Source organism: Ornithorhynchus anatinus, chromosome X1 (genome assembly GCF_004115215.2).
Source record: "Ornithorhynchus anatinus isolate Pmale09 chromosome X1, mOrnAna1.pri.v4, whole genome shotgun sequence".
NCBI lineage: Eukaryota > Metazoa > Chordata > Mammalia > Monotremata > Ornithorhynchidae > Ornithorhynchus > Ornithorhynchus anatinus.
In genome coordinates, this window is record NC_041749.1 from 81,526,806 (window position 1) to 81,546,141 (window position 19,336).

The 19,336-nt window shown below is 52.8% G+C and overlaps 1 protein-coding gene across 1 annotated transcript in view; it reads left to right on the top strand.

Moving 5' to 3' along the window:
* The window catches only part of LOC107547373 (galanin receptor type 1-like), a 31,209-nt gene extending 16,653 nt beyond the window's left edge, over positions 1-14,556 (top strand). Inside the window, exons 2-4 of the mRNA XM_029051100.1 lie at positions 7,832-8,697; positions 10,876-10,941; positions 12,985-14,556. Of these exons, the coding sequence (XP_028906933.1) occupies positions 7,832-8,697; positions 10,876-10,941; positions 12,985-13,302 (1,250 nt within the window). The 3' untranslated portion in view covers positions 13,303-14,556. The remainder of the gene's footprint in view (positions 1-7,831; positions 8,698-10,875; positions 10,942-12,984) is intronic.
* The last annotated feature ends 4,780 nt before the right edge of the window (positions 14,557-19,336 follow it).

The window sequence follows — 19,336 nt, forward strand, 5'->3', positions numbered from 1 at the left end:
CCTGCTAGACGGTAAGGTCCTCACAAGCAGGGATTATATCTACTTTATTCTATTCTCCCAAATGCTTAGTACAATGTTTTGCATAGAGTAAGCACTCAATAAATTTGGGAACCTGTGTACCAACTCTGTTACACTGTATTCTCTCAAGAGCGAAGTAAAGTGCTCTGCACATGGTAAGCACTCAAAAAATATGATTTGTTGATTCATTGATGATTGACTGAAGAACGTCTTTAGCTTCTGCTTTCCAGCATGTCAATCAATCAAGGGGTAAGGTGATTGACTGATTCAGATGACCACATTCCCTCTGCCTTCTCTATCTCACCTCTCCTCTTCAATGTGCTGTGTGACCATTAACATGCTACTTAGCCTCTCTGGGCAAAGTGGGAAGATCATTTCTGCCTTGTGAAGATGTAGGGAGAAGGACCGAATGGCAAGGGGAAAACCTGATGTGTGAGGAGGAATTATTTTGGTATGCGATGATCCAGCATATTCCAGTCTTGAAAACCTCCCTTGTCTTGCCTCCCTCCTCTTCCCCGTCTTCACCTCCAGCCCTTCCCACCATCCTAAAGGTTATGAGCATCTACATGTCTGATTTCTTTGAAGTGCTGGAGATAAAATCCTCTCTCCCAGTGGCGTCATTCCCCAGATCAGGAAAGCCACAGGTAAAGGAAGAAGTCTTCAGGGGCATTTTTGAACTTGCACCTCTAGCTGATGAATTCTATATAAAAAGGCACCTTCATATTTCCCTGACGACCGGGCAGCTAAGCAGGACTCGGGAACAAGCCTTGCTGTCTCTGTAGTACCTTTCACAGCCCACTGTAAACCCAGTCCTGGATGTGGGATGGGCCACTGGGATCCTTGCACTTTGGCCAGGGATGCCAACTCCCTCTGGGAGTTCAGGATTCTCTAGTCAGGTAATAGAGGTTGGTGTTCTGGATTTAAATGGAGATCCCAAATATTTTATCAGTTGGTACCTTGGCCTCTTCTAGAGTCTTCAAGGCTTTCTGAGTGCAGATAGGAGGTGAGAGAGCCGTTGAGATGAAGATGAAGATCGGCTCAGCTTCGTCGGCCCTTAATGAGAGCTCTGTGTACAGAAAGGCGGTGCCCTAAGAGAGACTTGGGTCTGGGCAACCAGAGCAAAATAGATCCCCTCTCTTGGGGAATCCCAAAGAACAAGAAGCCTGGAGGAGCCTCGGCACCCACCCATCAGTGTACCCAATTTATTTATGCATTCATTCATTCATTCATTCAGGGAAGAGTGAGTGACAAATTTCTCTATGTTTTCTCCCTGCTATCTCACTATTTCACTGCTTAGCCCAGCAGTGCAGATAAAACAAAAGCATTGCTCAGCTCCCTCCCTTCCTACTTGCCTTAATTGATCATTCGATGACATATACAGAGCGCTTACTATGTGCAGAGAACTGTACTGAGCACTTGAGAGAGTAAACTAGAGCTGAGACACAAGATCCCTGCCCTCAAGGAGCCTACACTCTAGTGGGGAAGACAGACATTAAAATAAATTCCAGTAGGGGAAGCAACCTAGACTAAGGATAGGTACATAAATGTCATTGAGAGGTGGAGATGAGTACCTAAATGCGTAGCAGGTAAGGACTCAAGTGCATAAATGATGCAGTAGAGAGGAAGAGTAAGACTTCCTGTAGGAGAAAGGAAGGCTTCCTGTAGGAGTTGTGATTTTAGTAGGGTTTTGAAGGTGGAGAGAGTAGTGCTCTGCTAGATGTGAAGGTTGGAAGTGGGGAGAGTGTGAGCAAGAGAAACAGCGTGGCTCAGTGGAAAGAACACGGGCTTGGGAGTCAGAGGACGTGGGTTCTAATCCCAGCTCCGCCACTTAGCTGTGTGACTTTGGGCAAGTCACTTCATTTCTCTGTGCCTCAGTTCCCTCATCTGGAAAATGGGGATTAAGACTGTGAGCCCCACGTGGGACAACCTGATTACCTTGTATCTACCCAGTGCTTAGAACAGTGCTTGGCACATAGTAAGCACTGAACAAATACCAAAATTAATTAATTAGCTGATTAATTAGATTTATGGCAACAGAGATTAGAGTGAAGCTTAGTGAATAGGTTGGCATTAGGGAAGTCAAGTGTGGGGGTTGGGTCGTAGTGAGAAAGAAGTGAGGATAAGTAGGAATTTCTAGAGAAGCAGCGTGGCTCAGTGGAAAGAGCACGGGCTTGGGAGTCAGAGGTCATGGGTTCGAATCCCAGCTCCACCACTTGTCAGCTGTGTGACTGTGGGCAAGTCACTTAACTTCTCTGTGCCTCAGTTACCTCATCTGCAAAATGGGGATTAAAACTGTGAGCCCCACGTGGGACAACCTGATCTCCCTGTATTCATTCAATCATTCAATAGGATTTATTGAGCGCTTACTATGTGCAGAGCACTGTACTAAGTGCTTGGAATGTACAAATCAGTAACAGATATAGACAGTCCCTGCCCTATGACGGGCTTACAGTCTAATCAGGGGAGACAGTCAGACAAAAACAATAGTAATAAATAGAATCAAGGGGATGAACATCTCATTAAAACAGTAGCAAATAAATAGAATCAAGGTGATGTATATCTCATTAACAAAATAATAGAATCAAGGTGATGTACATCTCATTAACAAAATAAATAGGGTAATGAAAATATATACAGTTGAGCGGACGAGTACAGTGCTGAGGGGAGGGGAAGGGAGAGGGGGAGGAGCAGAGGGAAATGGGGGAAAAGAGGGCTTAGCTGAGGGGAGGTGAAGGGGGGGTAGAGGGGGAGCAGAGGGAGCAGAAGGAAAAGGGGGAGCTCAGTCTGGGAAGGCCTCTTGGAGGAGGTGAGCTCTAAATAGGGTTTTGAAGAGGGGAAGAGAATTAGTTTGGCGGAGGTAAGGAGGGAGAGCATTCCAGGACTGTGGGAGGACGTGGCCCAGGGGTCAATGGTGGGATAGGCGAGAATGGAGGACGGTGAGGAGGTGGGTGGCAGAGGAGTGGAGCGTGCGGGGTGGGCAGTGGAAAGAGAGAAGGGAGGACAGGTAGGAGGGGGCAAGGTGATGGAGAGCCTTGAAGCCTAGGGTGAGAAGTTTTTGTTTTGTGTGGAGGTTGATAGGCAACCACTGTAGGTTTTTAAGAAGGGGAGTGACATGCCCAGACCATTTCTGCAGGAAGATGAGCCGGGCAGCAGAGTGAAGAATAGACTGGAGTGGGGAGAGAGAGGAGGAAGGGAGATCAGAGAGAAGGCTGACACAATAATCCAGCCGGGATATTACGAGAGCCTGTACCAGTAAGATAGCTATTTGGGTGGAGAGGAAAGGGCGGATCTTGGCGATATTATAAAGGTGAGATCGGCAGGTTTTGGTGACGGATTGCATGTGTGGGGTGAATGAGAGAGCCGAGTCAAAGAAGACACCGAGGTTGGGGGCCTGAGAGACGGGAAGGATGGTCGTACCACCCACAGTGATAGGGAAGTCAGGAAGAGGACGGGGCTTGGGAGGGAAGATGAGGAGCTCAGTTTTGGTGAGTGAGGAGGCTGATGCAATAGTCGAGATGGGATATGACTTTACTTTCCCAACCCCATCCTCCCCACCTCCACCCCCGGCCCCCAAGAAGAAACAGAGGCTCTAGCTCTCTGTCTTATTTCAATTCCCACGAGCAGTTTGTTCACGACCCCAAAAGCTCCGTAAGACTCTGGGAGCAGGGAATGTTTCTCTGGTAAGCTCAATATACAAGACATGGGGCTCAGAGTCATAGTAGTAATAATAATAATAATAATACTTCTGTTATTTGTTAAGCTATTTACTCTATGCCAGGCACTGTTCTAAGAGCTGGAGTAGATACAAGCTAACTGGGTTGGACACGGTCCCTGCCCTGTGTAGGGCACAAAGCTTTAATCTCCATTTTATAGATGAGGTAATAGAGAAGTTAAGTGACTTGCCCAGGATCACACAGCAGACAAATTCCAGGGGCTGAGAGGGACCATCCCATGGCTGGTGTACACTAAGTGCTCAATAAATACCACTGATTGATTGATTGATTGGGGTGAGCCTCCCTCCTCCCAACCAATGTTGTGGGAGTAGAAGAAAGGCAGAAGTCACCTTCCCAACTCTGTTGTATTGTACTCTCCCAAGCGCTTTGCACAGGGCTCTGCACGCAGTAAGTGATCAGAAAATATCATTGGTTGATTGATTGCTTGATTGCCAACCTTAGAACACTGAGAAGGTTGTGACCGTTTGGGCCCGTGTGACTTGGACGGGAGTAGTGAGGCAGAGCCGAGGAAACCAAGGACTCTCTCCCCTAATTATCTGGATTGGATTCCTGCACCTCGATGTGGGAGCTCCTGTCTTGCCAACTAACATTGAGGATGACCCATGGGTGATGCCGATGGAAATGCACAAGATACAGATTTAATGGCTTTGATGGTTCCGGGAATTATATTTATTTATACTGATGCTATTGATGCCTGTTTACTTGTTTTGATGTCTGTCTCCCCCCTTCTAGACTGTAAGCCCGTTGTGGGCAGGGATTGTCTCTCTTTATGGCTGAATTGTACTGTCCAAGCGCTCAGTACAGTGTTCAGTGCTCAGTACCTAATAAGCGCTCAATAAATTCGATTGCATGAATGAATGAACCCCGTTGTTGGTTGGGCGGCAATACGACTCCGTAGAGTTTCTTCCCTTTCATGTGACTCTTCATGCCACATTATCGCTACACTGTCAGTCTAGAGCATACACACTGCCATTCCTAAGTCTAGACTGTGAGCCCCATGTGGGACAGGGGCGGTGTCCAACCTGACTAACTTGTATCCACCCCAGCACTCAGAACAGTGCTTGACACATAGTAAGTGCTGAACAAATACCATCATAACCGTAATAAGAATAAGAATAATAATAGACCAGTGGTCCACCCAGTCCAGTGCTCTATCACCTACAATAACAAGAGGTTTGGAAGGAAAGTGAGATTGTTGTTCTCCTTGACATCCATCCTAATAGTTACATATGTACCCTCTAACGTCCCCAGATTTACATCTTTTTGTCTAGCTTGCCTTTTGGTAGCTCATTTTAGAGTACTCATCCTTGAATTTCTGCAAGTCCCCCTCAAGCTTACCAATACATCCTTCCTCAGCATTCATCTTTCCAGGCTAATTGATTGTGTCCTCATGTTTTCAATCTATCATCATATGGAAGCTTCTCCATTCATTCAATAGTATATACCGAGCACTAAACCATGCGCAGAACACTGTACTGAGCGCTTGGGAGAGTACAGTACTTTTCCCCATCATCTTTGTTACTGTTTTCTGCACTTTCTCCAGTTCTACTGTGTCCTTCCTAAGAGGTGGTGACCAGAACTGCATGCAGTATTTCATATGTACTGTGGTTTAATATAGTGACAAAAACTATTCTTTTGGTTTTGTTTTCTATCTCCTTTCTGATGACGCTCAGAATTTGGTTGTCCTTCCTACCTTTTTGTTCATCAGTGCATCCTTGGACAGTGTGCAACAGCAGAAGAGCAGAATCCAGTGAGAGCAACCAGCTAATGTGAGCCTTGGGGTGTAGGCAAGGCTTCGCTGACCCGCTCTGGTGCATAATTCAGTCTTCTCCGGGATAACTGTCGGTTTAAACAGCTGGGGCGAATCCACCTCATTCTTCATTATCATTTTCTGATACTGTACATCAATCGGCGATGCTTCTTTGATGCTTACTGTGTGCAGAGCACTGTCCTAAATGCTTCTAGATCACTGGTAGCCAGCGGCAGCTTCTTCGTGGACTGTCTCAAAAGTTAAAGCACAGGGTCCCATCTCTTGGGAGTTGGACAAACTGAAGCCGTAGGCCTTTCCGTGGCTGCTAGCTTGGACCCAAGGACTAGTCCCCCAAAATACGGGAATTTCCTGGGTCAAAAGGTGACAGTTTCACATCAGATCCCCTCCTTTCCTGATTCATTCCATCTGAACCCTTTTCACCAGAGCCAATCCAATTAATCAGAGGGATCACACCAGGCTTCTAAGGATACAGTTTGCGCACTCAAGTGGCCTCCCTGCATCAGGGCTTTCGGAACCTCCATTATCACGAGGATCATAAGTGGATGCCGGGAAGGGTGGAAAATGGTGTTTTGGAGAGTGACGTACTGTAAGGAATGATGCACAGAAATAACGTAGGTTCAGTGTTTGAGGGGTAGCTTGGATCATCCGTCTGGCTGCACTGGAAGATCAACACTGCTCTCTGCCGAAGGCAGGACCCAGGATGTTAAGGGATGGGTGGAATCACCAGGTCGCATTTATTTATCTGCTCCTTCCTTTCCCGCCCGGGCAGTTCTCCCGTGACTCCTACCCCTGACGCCGGCTCCCAAACTCCATCCAACCGGCTACTTCCTCCCCTCCTTAACTCACCGCCGCTGCCCTTTTCCAGGCGGTCTCCCCCGATTCCGGAAATTCGATCCACACCCGGTCGAGACAGTACAACCCCGGGGGCCCTCGGGTCGGTCGTAGAAAGAGCTGGGGGTGACGCCTGTCCCCTCTTCCCCACACCCCCCAGCCCAGGACCCTCAGAGGGCTGGGAGCGTGGCCACCCGAGTCCCATCCCGGGGGGCCGGAGAGCCAGAGGCAGCGTAGCCTAACGGAAAGGGCCCGGGACCGTGAATCGGGAGACCGGGTCCCCATCCCGGCCTCTGCCGCTGGACTGCCGTATGACCTCGGGCCAGCGGCTTAACGTCTCCGTGCCCCGTTTTCCTCATCTGGGCCCCGTACCCCTTCCCCGTCCCACTTAGACTTAGAGCCCCGCGTAGGACGGGGGCCGTGTCCGATCGGACCGCCTCCCGTCTACCCGAGGGTCTGGGCGCGCCTTAACCGACGCCGTTATCGCTCATCATGTGGAAAAGGGGCAGAATGGGAGAATGGCATCCTAGTAGAGGTGGGAGTCGGAGGAGCCGGGTTCTAATCCCGCCTCGGCCAACCGCTCGCTGCGTCAGCTCGGGCGGAGCAGAATGGGAGAATGGCATCCTAGTAGACCTGGGAGTCAGAGGAGCCGGGTTCCGATCCCGCCTCGGCCAACCGCTCGCCGCGTCAACCGGGGCAAGGCGCCGAAGCGTGGGGTGCTCCATGCCTCGGTGGCCTCACCTGCTAGAACGGGGATCGAACACCCGGTCTCCCTCCCACGGAGACGGTGAGCCCCGTGCGGGCCGGGGACTGGGTCCCACCTCATCACCTCCTACCTCGCCCGGCGCTTAGAACCGCGTCCGACCCACGGTCGGGGCTTGAGAGATGCCATCAATTTTTGTATTATCTTTTGAAAAATCGAGGTCGGGGCCGAACGGAGCGGAGACGGGAGAGGGGGACAGGGGCAGGGAGCGGGGGCTGGAGACCGGCCCTGCGGGGACGGGAGGAAAGAGGAGGCCGGGCAGGGACCCGAAGGGGCGCCGCTGGGCGCCGCTCGGCGTCGGTGGTCTCGGGTCCCCCGGCGTGGGGGCGGGAGGGCGAGGGGAGGGCGGAGCGGGGCGGGGCGGGCCGGGGCGGGGCGAGCGGCGGAGCCTTTTAAAAGCGGCGCGGCGGCCGCCGGTTGGGGTCGTGAGGATTCCCGCGCTCCGCTCCGCCTTTCTCCCTCTCCGCGGCGCCCCCCGAGAGCAGCCAGACGCCGAGGCGAGCCCACGTCTTGGGGCCGGGGACCCCCGTCCGCCCCCCGTCCGTCCGTCCCCGAGCCCGACCCGCCAGTCCCCAGTCTCCGGCCGGGAGCCCGGCATTCCGGGGACTCCCGAAGCTCCAGGGGGCTCGGCGCCCCCAGCAGCTCGAACCAACCCCCAGCATCTCCCGGAGCGCAGGGACCTCGAGAGTCCCGGCGCCCGGCCCCTCCGCCTAGGTGGCCCCGAGCCTCCCCGCGCCTCCGCATCGCCGAGCCGGGAGCCGGGAGCCTCCGGGCCCCAGGAGTCCGGGCCCCCCGACGCCCCTGCCGTCCCCCGTCCCTCTCATCTGCCCCCCGCTCCCGCCATCCAGGAAATCCGCCCCCCGCCGCCGGCCCCCCGAGCCTCCATGGAGCCCGAAACCAACGGCACGTGGTGCTGGGCCTGGGGCAACGCCAGCTGGGAGCAAGGCGAGGCCGGGGAGGACTGCTGGGTCCCAATGGGGCAGTGGGAGGGCCCCGAGGTGGTGCTGGTGCCCATCCTCTTCGGGCTCTTTTTCCTGCTGGGCCTGTCGGGCAACATGCTGGTCCTGCTGGTGCTGTGGCGGGCCAAGGTGCCGGGTCCGCGGAGCCCCACCAACATTTTCATCCTCAATCTGAGCGTGGCGGACTGCTCCTTCCTGCTCTTTTGCGTCCCCTTCCAGGCCACGGTGTACTCGCTGCCAGAGTGGGTGTTCGGTGCCTTCCTGTGCAAGTGGGTCCACTACTGCGTCATGGTCAGCATGCTGGTCAGCGTCTTCACGCTGGTGGCCATGTCCGTGGACCGTTACGTGGCCATAGTCCACGCTCGTCGCTCGCTCTGCATCCGCAGCCGTCGCAATGCCGCCCTGGGCGTGGCCACCGCTTGGCTGCTGGCCGTGGCCGTGGCCGTGCCCACCGCTCAGCATCAGGTCCTGGTTAGCGGGCAACACCAGGCGCCCAACAGGTCTTTCTGCTGGGAGCACTGGGGAGCTGGGCACACGTCGGCCAAGCACGCCTACAAGATCGTTATCCTGCTGCTGGGCTACCTGCTGCCCCTCATGCTTATCACCTACTGCTATGCCAAGGTGAAGGGCCAGGGGTCCCCCAGGCGTCCAGGTCTAGAGGTTTCCGCACGGCCCCGCTCGCGGTTCGTGTCTTTCCGACCCGGAGGGTTCCGTCTGCGGAGAAAAAGCCGTCTTGGTGTCCAGGCGATTCGAGTCACCGAGATCGTGGGAGGTGGGGGAGAGGGGTGGGGAGGGCGGCGGTCAGCCGGGCTTTCCCGTCCCGGGTGTTTTTCCGCGATAGCCGGCCCGGCGAGATCCCGGTCCTGGCTTCTTCCCCAGGGACGCACGGCCTCGTTGCCCGTGAATTTTGTACTCCTCCTCGGTGGCCTGACTTCTGGGCCGTGCTCGGCAAATAACGAAGTCCACGGCGAGCTGACGTTGAGCCTTGGCGATGAGAGCAGTGAGTACACTCTGGGATCCTAGTCCTGCTCGGGACTGAAGAGGGGTCCGAAAGGACCCCCCCCGGGCCTTGACCCTCCCCGCCCCCCACCGCCTCAGAAGGAGGAAGGAGGGGGACAGGAGGAGGTTTTGTTCCCAAAGATTCCCTGGCCCGGTCTAAGCCAGAAACCCCACCACTTTGCCTCTAAAGGCCAGTGGGGAGCGGGGCCTCATGGGCTTGGCCCCGAACAGCTTCCCCAGAGTGGATTTGGGGGATGAACTGGAGCCGGAGAAATCTGCCCCTGGTGAGTAGCCGAGACCGATCGGTGGGTCACAGCGTGGCTGTAATCCCGTTTGGAAAGGTTAATGCGGACGGGCGTACAGAGCGCTGGACGGAGCTGGTCTTTGGGGTTTTCTCTCTCTGTCGCTCCCTCTCTCTCCTCTCTGCCTCCCTTTCTCTTTCTGCCTCTCTCCGTTCATCTTGTTCTTTCTTGCTCTGGAGTGTTGTCTCCGCGTAGGGAACCTGTTACTACTTGAGAAGATCAGACTGGGTCAGAGGGGCAGACAAGTGAGTTGGGAGATGCTCTGGATTTGGGGGAAATCGCCTGCCGTTATCTTGAGGGGGATGAGGAGCATTTCTGGGTACGCTCGGACGGTTTCATGAATCTTCTCATGTACGGCGTCTCCCCCCATCCCCCGCCGCCCCCCAACCCCCAGCCCCGACTTCCCCAAACGATTCTCCCGCCTGTGCTCCAGAATGTACTGCTAACCAGGGGGGCAGGAGAGGAAGGGAAAATAAAGGACAGAGAGAAGGGAAAGAACTCCAGTAAATCAAACTTCCAAAAATGCTAGGTTTCATTTTTAAAAAGGAAACAGTAACCAGTGTCAGTTCAAGCAACCCCTTTCCCTTCACCCATGTTCTACCCACTGTTTTTTTGACTTTGTGCCACCTCAGTCGATCAGTCGTATCTATGGAGAGCTTGCTGTGTGCGGAGCACTGTACTAAGCGGTTGGGAGAGAACCACATAGCGATTTAACAGACATGTTCCCGGCCTACCAGGAACTCACGGTCTAGAGACCACGATCTACACCTCTCCGGGCTGAGGAGAGACTGATCCTGAAGTTTTGAGGGTTGAGGTGGCCAAGCCTTTGTGTTTGAGTTTTTTGGCTTTAGAGAGTAACCTCGTCATCTTCGGTATTCGTCCAAGTCCTGTTATGTACAGACAGATATGTACTAGACAAAGTCCCTGCCCTTCTTACACGGGGAGACAAGCCCCCTTAAAAAGGGGAACGTACGACTAGCGAAGCAATCACAAGAATGAACGGTGCAGAAATAAAGTGACAGGTACAGACCCGATTGAGAGAGTTGTATGGGTAAAGGATTAGTAAGTCCTCTGGACTTGCAAGCTCCTTGTGGCAGGGAACTTGTCTGCCGACTCTGTTGTATTGTACACTCCCAAGCGCTTAGCACCAGTGCTCTGCCCTCAGTAAATATCACTGATGATGATGATGGCGACGGTGGTGGCGGCATGACTCGGAGAGCGGAGGGTTATTAATCGGAGGAATTTTCTTGGAAATAGTAGGTTTTTAATGAATCCTCAAAACCCTTGAGGGGTGTGATTAGGTGAAGAGAGCAGGACATGAACAGTGAGGCAGAGATGGGAAAGATGGGTGTGGAGATGAGTGAGGAGGGTTGATCAATGGGCACTGTGTTCCGTCCTCGTGTGCCTCCCCATCACAGGAGTCAAGATTCGATCTGGGTGAGCCTCGGACCCCGGGTGGACAGGAGTGATATTATTTGTGGCTTTCTCTCCCCTCCAGGTGCTGTTCCATCTCCATAAGAAAGTCAAGAATGTTTCCAAGAAATCCGAGAGATCCAAGAAAAAGGTGAGACGAGGGTGAGGAGACAGTTGCCCGAGTCTCTGGGGACGCTTCTCCCACCCCGCCTTTCTTTCTCTCCAACTCCCTCCCTCGACTCCCCCCGTGCTCCAGGACAGTCTCTCCCACCTCCCACCGTAATCCCGGCCCACCCGTGCCTCCCCCTTTATCCCCTAAAAGTCCAGCGGTCTCATTCCTCCTACTATCTGTCTACCTGTCTACTCCAGTTATATGTTCCCTGACCTCCCCCCACCAAGACTGATCTTTCCCCCTCCTTTCTATTTCTCCCCTGTTCCTCAGTCTGCATTTTGGGTCTCTGTTTCTGTGTTCAGTGTCCGTGTGTGTGTCTGTGTCTGTCTGTGTCCCCGGGTTGTCAGTGGTTAGTGAGTCCTTGTGGCTGACTTGATGTCCCTGTGTCCCCGAACCTGTATCTCTCCGGGTGCCTGTGTTTTTGTGTCTGGGCCTCTGGGTTTTTCTCTTTCCCTGTACCTCAACTTTTACTGCTCTGTGTGTGTGTGTGTGTGTGTGTCTGTGCTTTTGCCCATGTCCGTTTGTGTCCCCATGTCTTTTTCCTTACATCTGTGACTCTGCATCTATGTGTGTGCTTCCATGTGTCTGTGCCTCTTTGCTGTGTTTTTGTCACCGTCTGTATGTGTCTCTGTCTCTGTGCCGTGACTGCCTGTGCTTGTTTGTGGACTTGGGTTTGTGTGTACCTTTGTAAGCGTACCAGAGTGTGTTCTTGCCTCTGTCCGTGTCACTGCCTCCGCTTCTGTGCCATTGTCTCTGTGCTTGTCCCTGCTTTCATGACTGTCTGTGCTCCTGTGTGTCTCTCTGCCTTCACCAGTCTGTTTCTCTATCTAGGCCTCTGTATGTGGATGTAGGTGCATGTCTCATTTTTTGTTTCTGTGACTAATGGGTGGAGTTGTATCTCTGTGCTTGTGTCTGTGACTGTCTGCACCTTTTGGTCTGGGTCTATATCTCTCTCTGATTTCTGTGCCTAGGGCTGCATGTGTGGGTCTTTGTGTCTACACCTCAGTCTTTGCCTGTATGTGTCTCTGTCTCTGTGCCCTTGCCTGTGTGTGTGCGCCTCTCTGAGTTGTTGCCTGTGAGCGTGTCTCTGTCTCTGCCCGTATGTGGGAGTGTAATCGCTTGGGTGTGTCTCTGTGAGTGCCCGTTTGTGCGTCTAACCTGCCTGGATGCATCTCTTTCTGCCTTTGCCTCTGTGTTGTTTCTGCATCTCTGTGTGCCCCTCTGTACTGTGGCTCTGTGTGTATGTGCGGGTGTGTGTTGTTGGGGTTTTTTTTTGGGGGGGGGTGGTCAGGCCTGCCTCTGTCTGTGTGCACTTGTGTCTTTCTGTCCACGTGAGTACCTCTGTCACTAAATATTTCGGTTTTGGAGCCTGGGATGTGGGTTTGTTGTTTGTGGGTCTTCACCACGGCCGTGTCTCTGTGCCTGCTTCTGTGTGCCTGTACCCGTATTTGTCTCTAAGCCTCTGTTCCTGTGTCTCTGTGCACGCGTGCCTCGGCCCCATGCCTGTGCCTGTCTCTGTGCATCAGTGCCTATCTGTGTCTATGCTCTTGTCTGCATGTCACACTGTGGTATATCAGAGGCTTTCTGCTAAGGTAAAATAATAATAATTAATATTGATATTTGTTAAGTGCTTACTGTATGCCAAGCACGGTACCTAAGTGCTGGGGTAGATACAAGATAATCAAGCCCCATATGGGACTCACTGTTTAAGTAGGAGGGAGGACAGGTATTGAATCCCCATTTGGCAGATGAGGGAACTGAGGCATAGAGAAGTGAAGTGACTGGCCTAACTAAGGTCACTTAGCAGGTAAGTGGTAGAGCCAGGATTAGAACCCAGGTCCTCTGACTCTCAGGCCCGTGCTCTTTCCACTAGACCATGCCGCTTCCCAACTGCCTTCTGCTTCCCTCTCTCCCCACCGCCTCCATTCTCGTTGGGTCCCGTGACCCTGAGCCTCCGGCCCACTGTCTCTCCTCTACCACCATCCCCCAGTCCGTGATTTCCTCTCCTGTGTGTCTCCCCAGACGGCACAGACCATATTGCTGGTGGTGGCTGTGTTCCTGGTGTCCTGGATGCCCCATCACATCATCATCATGTGGGCCGAGTTTGGTAACTTCCCCCTCACCAGTACCTCCTTCACCTTCCGTATCATCTCGCACTGCCTAGCCTACAGCAACTCTTGCATCAACCCCATCCTCTACGCCTTCCTCTCCGAAAACTTCCGCAGGTCCTGCCGCCAAGTCTGCCCTGGCCGCTGCCTCCTGAAGCCTGCGCGTGAGGACAAGCGGGTCCGTATCCGTATGGATAACATTTCCGTGACCCGCTCCACCACTAATATGTAACGGGAAAGAAAGGCAGGAGGAGGGATGGAGGGATGAGCTGAAGGACGGGAGGAGGAATAGAGGGTGGAGGATAAGCCTTCCAGATGGCTGAGGGCAGTTGAGGGGAGCAGGTACGCCCGAGTCCGGGCCCCTGCAGTCATTGCTAAGAAATGGCTTGGATTCCCGGTCCAGTTTGGACTTGAACCAAGCTGTTTCCTACCAGGTACCAGAAAGTCCTCCTCCACAGCGATGTTGGTATGGTCTAGTGTGTGGCGATGTTCAGTGGCGATGTCACTGAGCTCTCCTGGCTTGAGGGATGTGGCCGGTGCCCCGGGCACACTGTGTAGGCTGAGGGAGACACGAAACGTATAAAGAGTTGGGAATCTTCCCCTCTCCCTGCCAGCTTCTCTCCTCTTCTCCCCCTGCCCCGCAGTTCTCCCCCCGCTTCAGCTTTCTCACCATCTTTGTGTCTGTGGCTCCAGTGCTCTTGTGAAATACTCCTTTCTCAAACACCCAGCTCAGTGCTGAGTGCTGGTCACAGGGTTTCTGCCGAGCCCCACGATGGGGCCGAGGACAGGGGGGTGAGGAGGGGCTCCTCCAAGCCCCTTGTGCATCCCGAACTCACCTCCACGATGACCAGTGAAGCTTTTTATAGCCGTACCACCAGGGGGTGAGAAATGAACCGTGTCACAGTAACCCATCTCAAGACCTCTCAAGCTAGGCAGTTGGCATGTCCGAGGTCAAATCCAATGCACTGGCCTTGAGATAGGTAAAGGGGTCAGCCTAGGTCTGCAGTGGGGCTTAGATTTTGGGGTTTGAGATCAGTTGCTCCCTTGGGTCAACTCTCTCTGCTAACGTTTCCCCAATGTCAAACCACCTCCATCCAGCAGGCCTGGGCGCAGACCTCCTGCGGGGCCGGCCTTCTAGATGTCGGCCGTCTCTTGGTGGGGTCAATAGCAGCTGGGCTGGAGGTGGAGATGGGCAGTCCCTTCTTGGGCCTCTCTACCTCCCCCTTCCTTTTACCACTACAAAAAGGGCAAGCTTTCCTTACAGGCAACCGGTAGATGTCCGAGTCATCACCATCTTTTCGTGTTCAGTGGTATTTAATGGCAACTCCCACGCACGAGCCCCGTGCTAGATGCCGAGAGAACAAACAGAGAAGTAGAAGACCTGTTCCCTGCTCCCGAGAACCATACGATTGAACAGGGGAGACAGGTGGGCATGAGAAGCCAAACATACCGTAATGAGGAGAACGTATGTATAGATAACGACAGGCAGCACGGGGGGGGGGGGGCGGGGGGGACACGGGGGGATGAGGGGGACGACTAGATGAATAACTAAGTAAACAGCTGCGTCATTTGTCTCAGGACAATCTAACATTGTTTATGCTGCCTTCCCTCTGCAAATCTTCCCTCTCGGCTGCTGCCCCAAGCCTCTGGCCCTAGCTTTAAACCGCTCCCTGCGCTGGACGCTCCCCCAAGGGTGGGGAAAGAGGGACGGTCAAGGTTAAGGTGACCAGACTGGGTGAGATGGACTCTGGTCTTCAAGAGTTGTTGGCTTAGGGCAATGACTCCTACTGGAGGGCCTGGAGTAAAGAAGATGAGGGGAGGGGCTTTATTTTTTTTTGGCGGGGGTTGGGGGAGGCTGTGTTTTTTAGTTGATTGTGGATTATTTGGCTCAGGATTAGGGGTAAGTGGGAGCATATTTGGAGAGCATATTTGGTAGGAGAGGATGTTTGGGACTGGTCAGTATTCATCCAGTCCTCATCCATGAGGCTGGGCAGGGGCAGGAGGAGAACCTCAGGTTGTACGTCAGTGGTTGCTCCTCTGTCTTGGTTTCTGCACACCACTGGGAACGAGAACGCCCACAGGCACCCTCTGGGCAGAGACGGCACATGCATATGCCTCATTTCTTGGGGATTTAGGCCACAGAGAAGCCGTACATCTCACTTAGCACCTGCCTTCCCTCCTGGGAGTCTGTATGCAATCAGCTGGCCTCCCCACACTTGCATGCATGATGGTGCGACCCTGTTGTAGGGGAAGCCTACTGTTTTTCTTCTCTTTGGCGAAACCCGAGGCCTGTGCCATTGAACAACGCCGTGCCCTGACCTGGTGGAAAAGTGTGTCGGTTCAGGCAGAGGCTCTGTAGACCTCAGGGGCTCTGGTTCCTGGGAAGGGTCCCTTCAGACTGTCATCCTGTCTCACCCCCTCCAGTCCCAGTGCTCTTTCCATCCTACAGATGGGGAAACGGAAGCACAAAAAGGTGGGAAGACTTGCTTAGGATCCCAGAGGAAGCCACTACCCAATTCTAGATGTGTCCAACTCAGATGCCCCCACCCTCAGGGTAGGACTCTTTCCTGGCTCTCCCAATTGACTCCAGAAGCCTGTCCATGGGGCAGTGATCCTAGTGACCATCCGAGCGTGAGTGTGTCTGCATTCGTATATTGGCTATGTATTTGTATATCTGTGGCCGATCTGTCTTTATTCTGTGAAGGAGATGGTGATAATGATAGTAATTGTGCTGTTTGTTAAGTTCTTACTATTTGTCAAATATCGTACTAAGTGCTGGGTAGATTCAAGATAACCAGATTGGACACCGTCCCTGCCCCACGTGGGGCTCCCGGGATAAAAGGGAGGGAGAACAGGTATTGAATCCCCATTTTACAGATGAGGAAACTGAGGTTCAGAGAAGTTAAGTGACGTACCCAAGGCTACACAGCAGGCGAGTGGTCTTGCCAGGATTGGAACCCAGGACCCCCGATTCTCGGGCCCGGGTTTGTTCCATTAGGCCACGCTAATTACCCCACTCTTTTGCTTAATTTTTGCAATCCTAAAACCGGGGCTGTTGTGTGGGGTCACATAAGAATTAAGCTTACCAATAAGGGGAGTAGGGGAAAAAAGAGAAGACAAAAGGGAGATGGGAAGTTGGGGATGGGGGGGGGGGGGGGGGGGGAGAAGGAAAGGCAAAGGAAAGAGGGCATTTAAGACCGTGTCTCAAGTATTTTGACCTCCAGTCAAAATAAGCCCTGCCTCCACCCTGCCCTTCTGTTGAAATAGGCCCTGCCTCCTCTCAAATTGCACCCCGATCACAACCTGCCCGATCCTGGGAATTCTGCCAGAGTCCAGACCCCGAACTGAGCCCTGGATATGGAGACCCGGTGGACATCCCACTCCCACAGATGCCTGAGCCCCAGCCACCTAATCGAGAATCCCCACACCGCCCGCTGGAAGGGTCCCTGCCAGGGCCGGCCAGAGGTGGTGGGTGTTGGGGACATCCAGGGGTGGGATTGTTGGGGTATACAGATGGGGAGCTCGCTCCCTAAGAGTGTGCTGCCCCCGTTCACTCTGGTTTACCCATGTTCTTTCACCCAGAACTTTTCCTGAACTTGGTCTTGCACCAATCTTGTCCTGAAGAGGGCCGTCGACCCTCTGAAGAAAACTTCAGTTGGGTTCCCTTTATCCTGGGTTGTGTAGCACGGAGAGCTGTGAAAGACGCAGATGCCTTAGAGTTTGTGGAACTGCAGTTTGATTCTGTAAGATGGGATTCGATATTTGTTCATTTTTCAGCCTGTGGGAGGGCCTGGGCCCTGATGACAGAGGGGGCTCGAGCAAGTGATTCTACCCTATTTTGAAATATAGGCTTGTGTTGGTAGTTCGTGTCTGGTGAATTTTGAATTTGTGGACATTAATGATGATATCATGAACCAGTTTGTAGCAGCCGCATTTTATCCTCTCAGCTTGAAAGCCCAACAAGTGATGTGTAGAGAAGAAATTCACTGTGGGGGCTGATTTGCTTGCAAGAACCTTCGCAAAATAAAAATCCTGTAGAGCAGCACCGTGGAGTCTGTGTTTAATTGATTGGGACCCTAAACCCCTGATTCAGAAATGTCTGGGATACCAGACCTGCTCAAGGCCATTTTAGTAATAATAATAATAATTATGGTATTTGTTAAGTGCTTACTATGTGCAGAGCACTGTTCTAAGCACTACTCACCAGGGTCAGTTCTTGGCCCTCTTCTGTTCTCCATCCCACGGCTTCAACTCTCATCTCTATGCAGATGACACACAAATCTACATCTCCTCCCCTGTTCTCTCCCCGTCCTTTCTGGCTCGTATCTCCTCCTGCCTCCAGGACGTCTCCACCTGGATGTCTGCCCGCCACCTAAAACTCAACGTGTCCAAAACTGAGCTCCTTATCTTCCCTCCCAAGCCCTGTCCTCTTCCTGACTTCCCTGTCATTGTGGATGGTATGACCATCCTTCCTGTCTCTCAAGCCCGCAATCTTGGTGTCATCCTCGACTCAGCTCTCTCATTCACCCCACACATCCAATCCGTCACCAATGGCTGCCGGTCTCACCTTTACAATATCTCCGAGATCCGCCCTTTCCTCTCCATCCAAACGGCTATCTTACTGGTACAAACTCTCCTAATATCCCGACTGGATTATTGTGTCAGCCTTCTCTCTGATCTCCCTTCCTCCTGTCTCTCCCCGCTCCAGTCTATCCTTCATTCCATTGCCCAGATCATCTTTCTGCAGAAACGCTCTGGGCATGTCACTCCCCTCCTTAAAATCCTCCAGTGGTTGCCTATCAACCTCCACACGAAACAAAAACTTCTCACTCTGGGCTTCAAGGCTCTCCATCACCTTGCCCCCTCCTACCTCTCCTCCCTTGTCTCTTTCTACTGCCCACCCCGCACGCTCCGCTCCTCTGCCGCTCATCTCCTCACCGTTCCCCGTTCTCGCCTATCCTGCCGTCGACCTCTGGCCCACGTCCTACCGCTGTCTTGGAATGCCCTCTCTCCTCACCTCCGCCAAACTAACTCTCTTTCCCTCTTCAAAGCCCTACCATGAGCTCACCTCCTCCAAGAGGCCTTCCCAGACTGAGCTTCCCCTTTTCCCTCTGCTCCCTCTGCTCCCTCTCTGCTCCCCCTTCACCTCCCCTCAGCTAAGCCCCTTTTCCCCCCTTTCCCTCTGCTCCTCCCCCTCTCCCTTCCCCTCCCCTCAGCATTGTGCTCATTTGTATATATTTTTATTACCCTATTTATTTTGTTAATGAGGTGTGCATCCCCTTGATTCTATTTATCGTGATTAAGTTGTCTTGTTTTTTGTCCATCTGTCTCCCCCAATTAGACTGTAAGCCAATCAGTGGGCAGGGATTGTCTCTATCTGTTGCCGAATTGTACATTCCAAGCGCTTAGTATGGTGCTCTGCACATAGCACTCAATAAATACTATTGAATGAATGAGTTGCGGTGGGGTGGAATCCCAGTTTTGAGAAGCTGTGGCGAGGAACGAGGGCTTGAACTGTTAACAAGTGCCTTGACTAGCTAAGGGGGGGAAATCAATCAATCAACGGTATTTATTGAGCATTTCCTGGGTGCAGAGCACTGTACTAAGGGCTTGGGAAAATACAACTCAAGAGAGTTGTTAGACATGACCCCTGCCCTGTTCAGCGCTTAGAACAGTGCTTGGCACATAGTAAGCGCTTAACAGATACCATCATTATTTTTAAGGAGCTTACAGACTAGAGGGAGGAGACAGACATTCAAATGAATTACAGATAGAGGCTATGGGAAAGTATAAAGATATATACATAAGTGCTGTGGGGTGGAGTGAGTATTGAAGTGTGATATTTGTAAAGCTTTTACTATATACGAAGCACTGTAATAAGCGCTGGGGTAGATACAATATCATCAGGTCCCACCTGGGGGCTCACAGACTAAGAGGGGGGCAGGCATTGAATCCCCATTTTGCAGATGAGGGCACTGAGGCACAGAGAAGTTGGTGACTGGCCCACGGTCACACGGGAGACCAGTGGCAGAGCCGGGGTTCAATCAATCAATCAGTCGTAGTTATTGAGCTATCACTGTGTGCAAAGCACTATATAAGGCACTTGGGAGAACGTGATAGAGTTGGTAGACACGTTCCCTGCCCACAATGAATTTATAGCCTAGAGGAATTAGCGGGATTAGAACACAGCAGGTCTTTTGGCTTCTAGGCCCGTGCTCTTTCCACTAGGCCACACTGCTTAAGGGGTACACAGCCAACTCCACGGT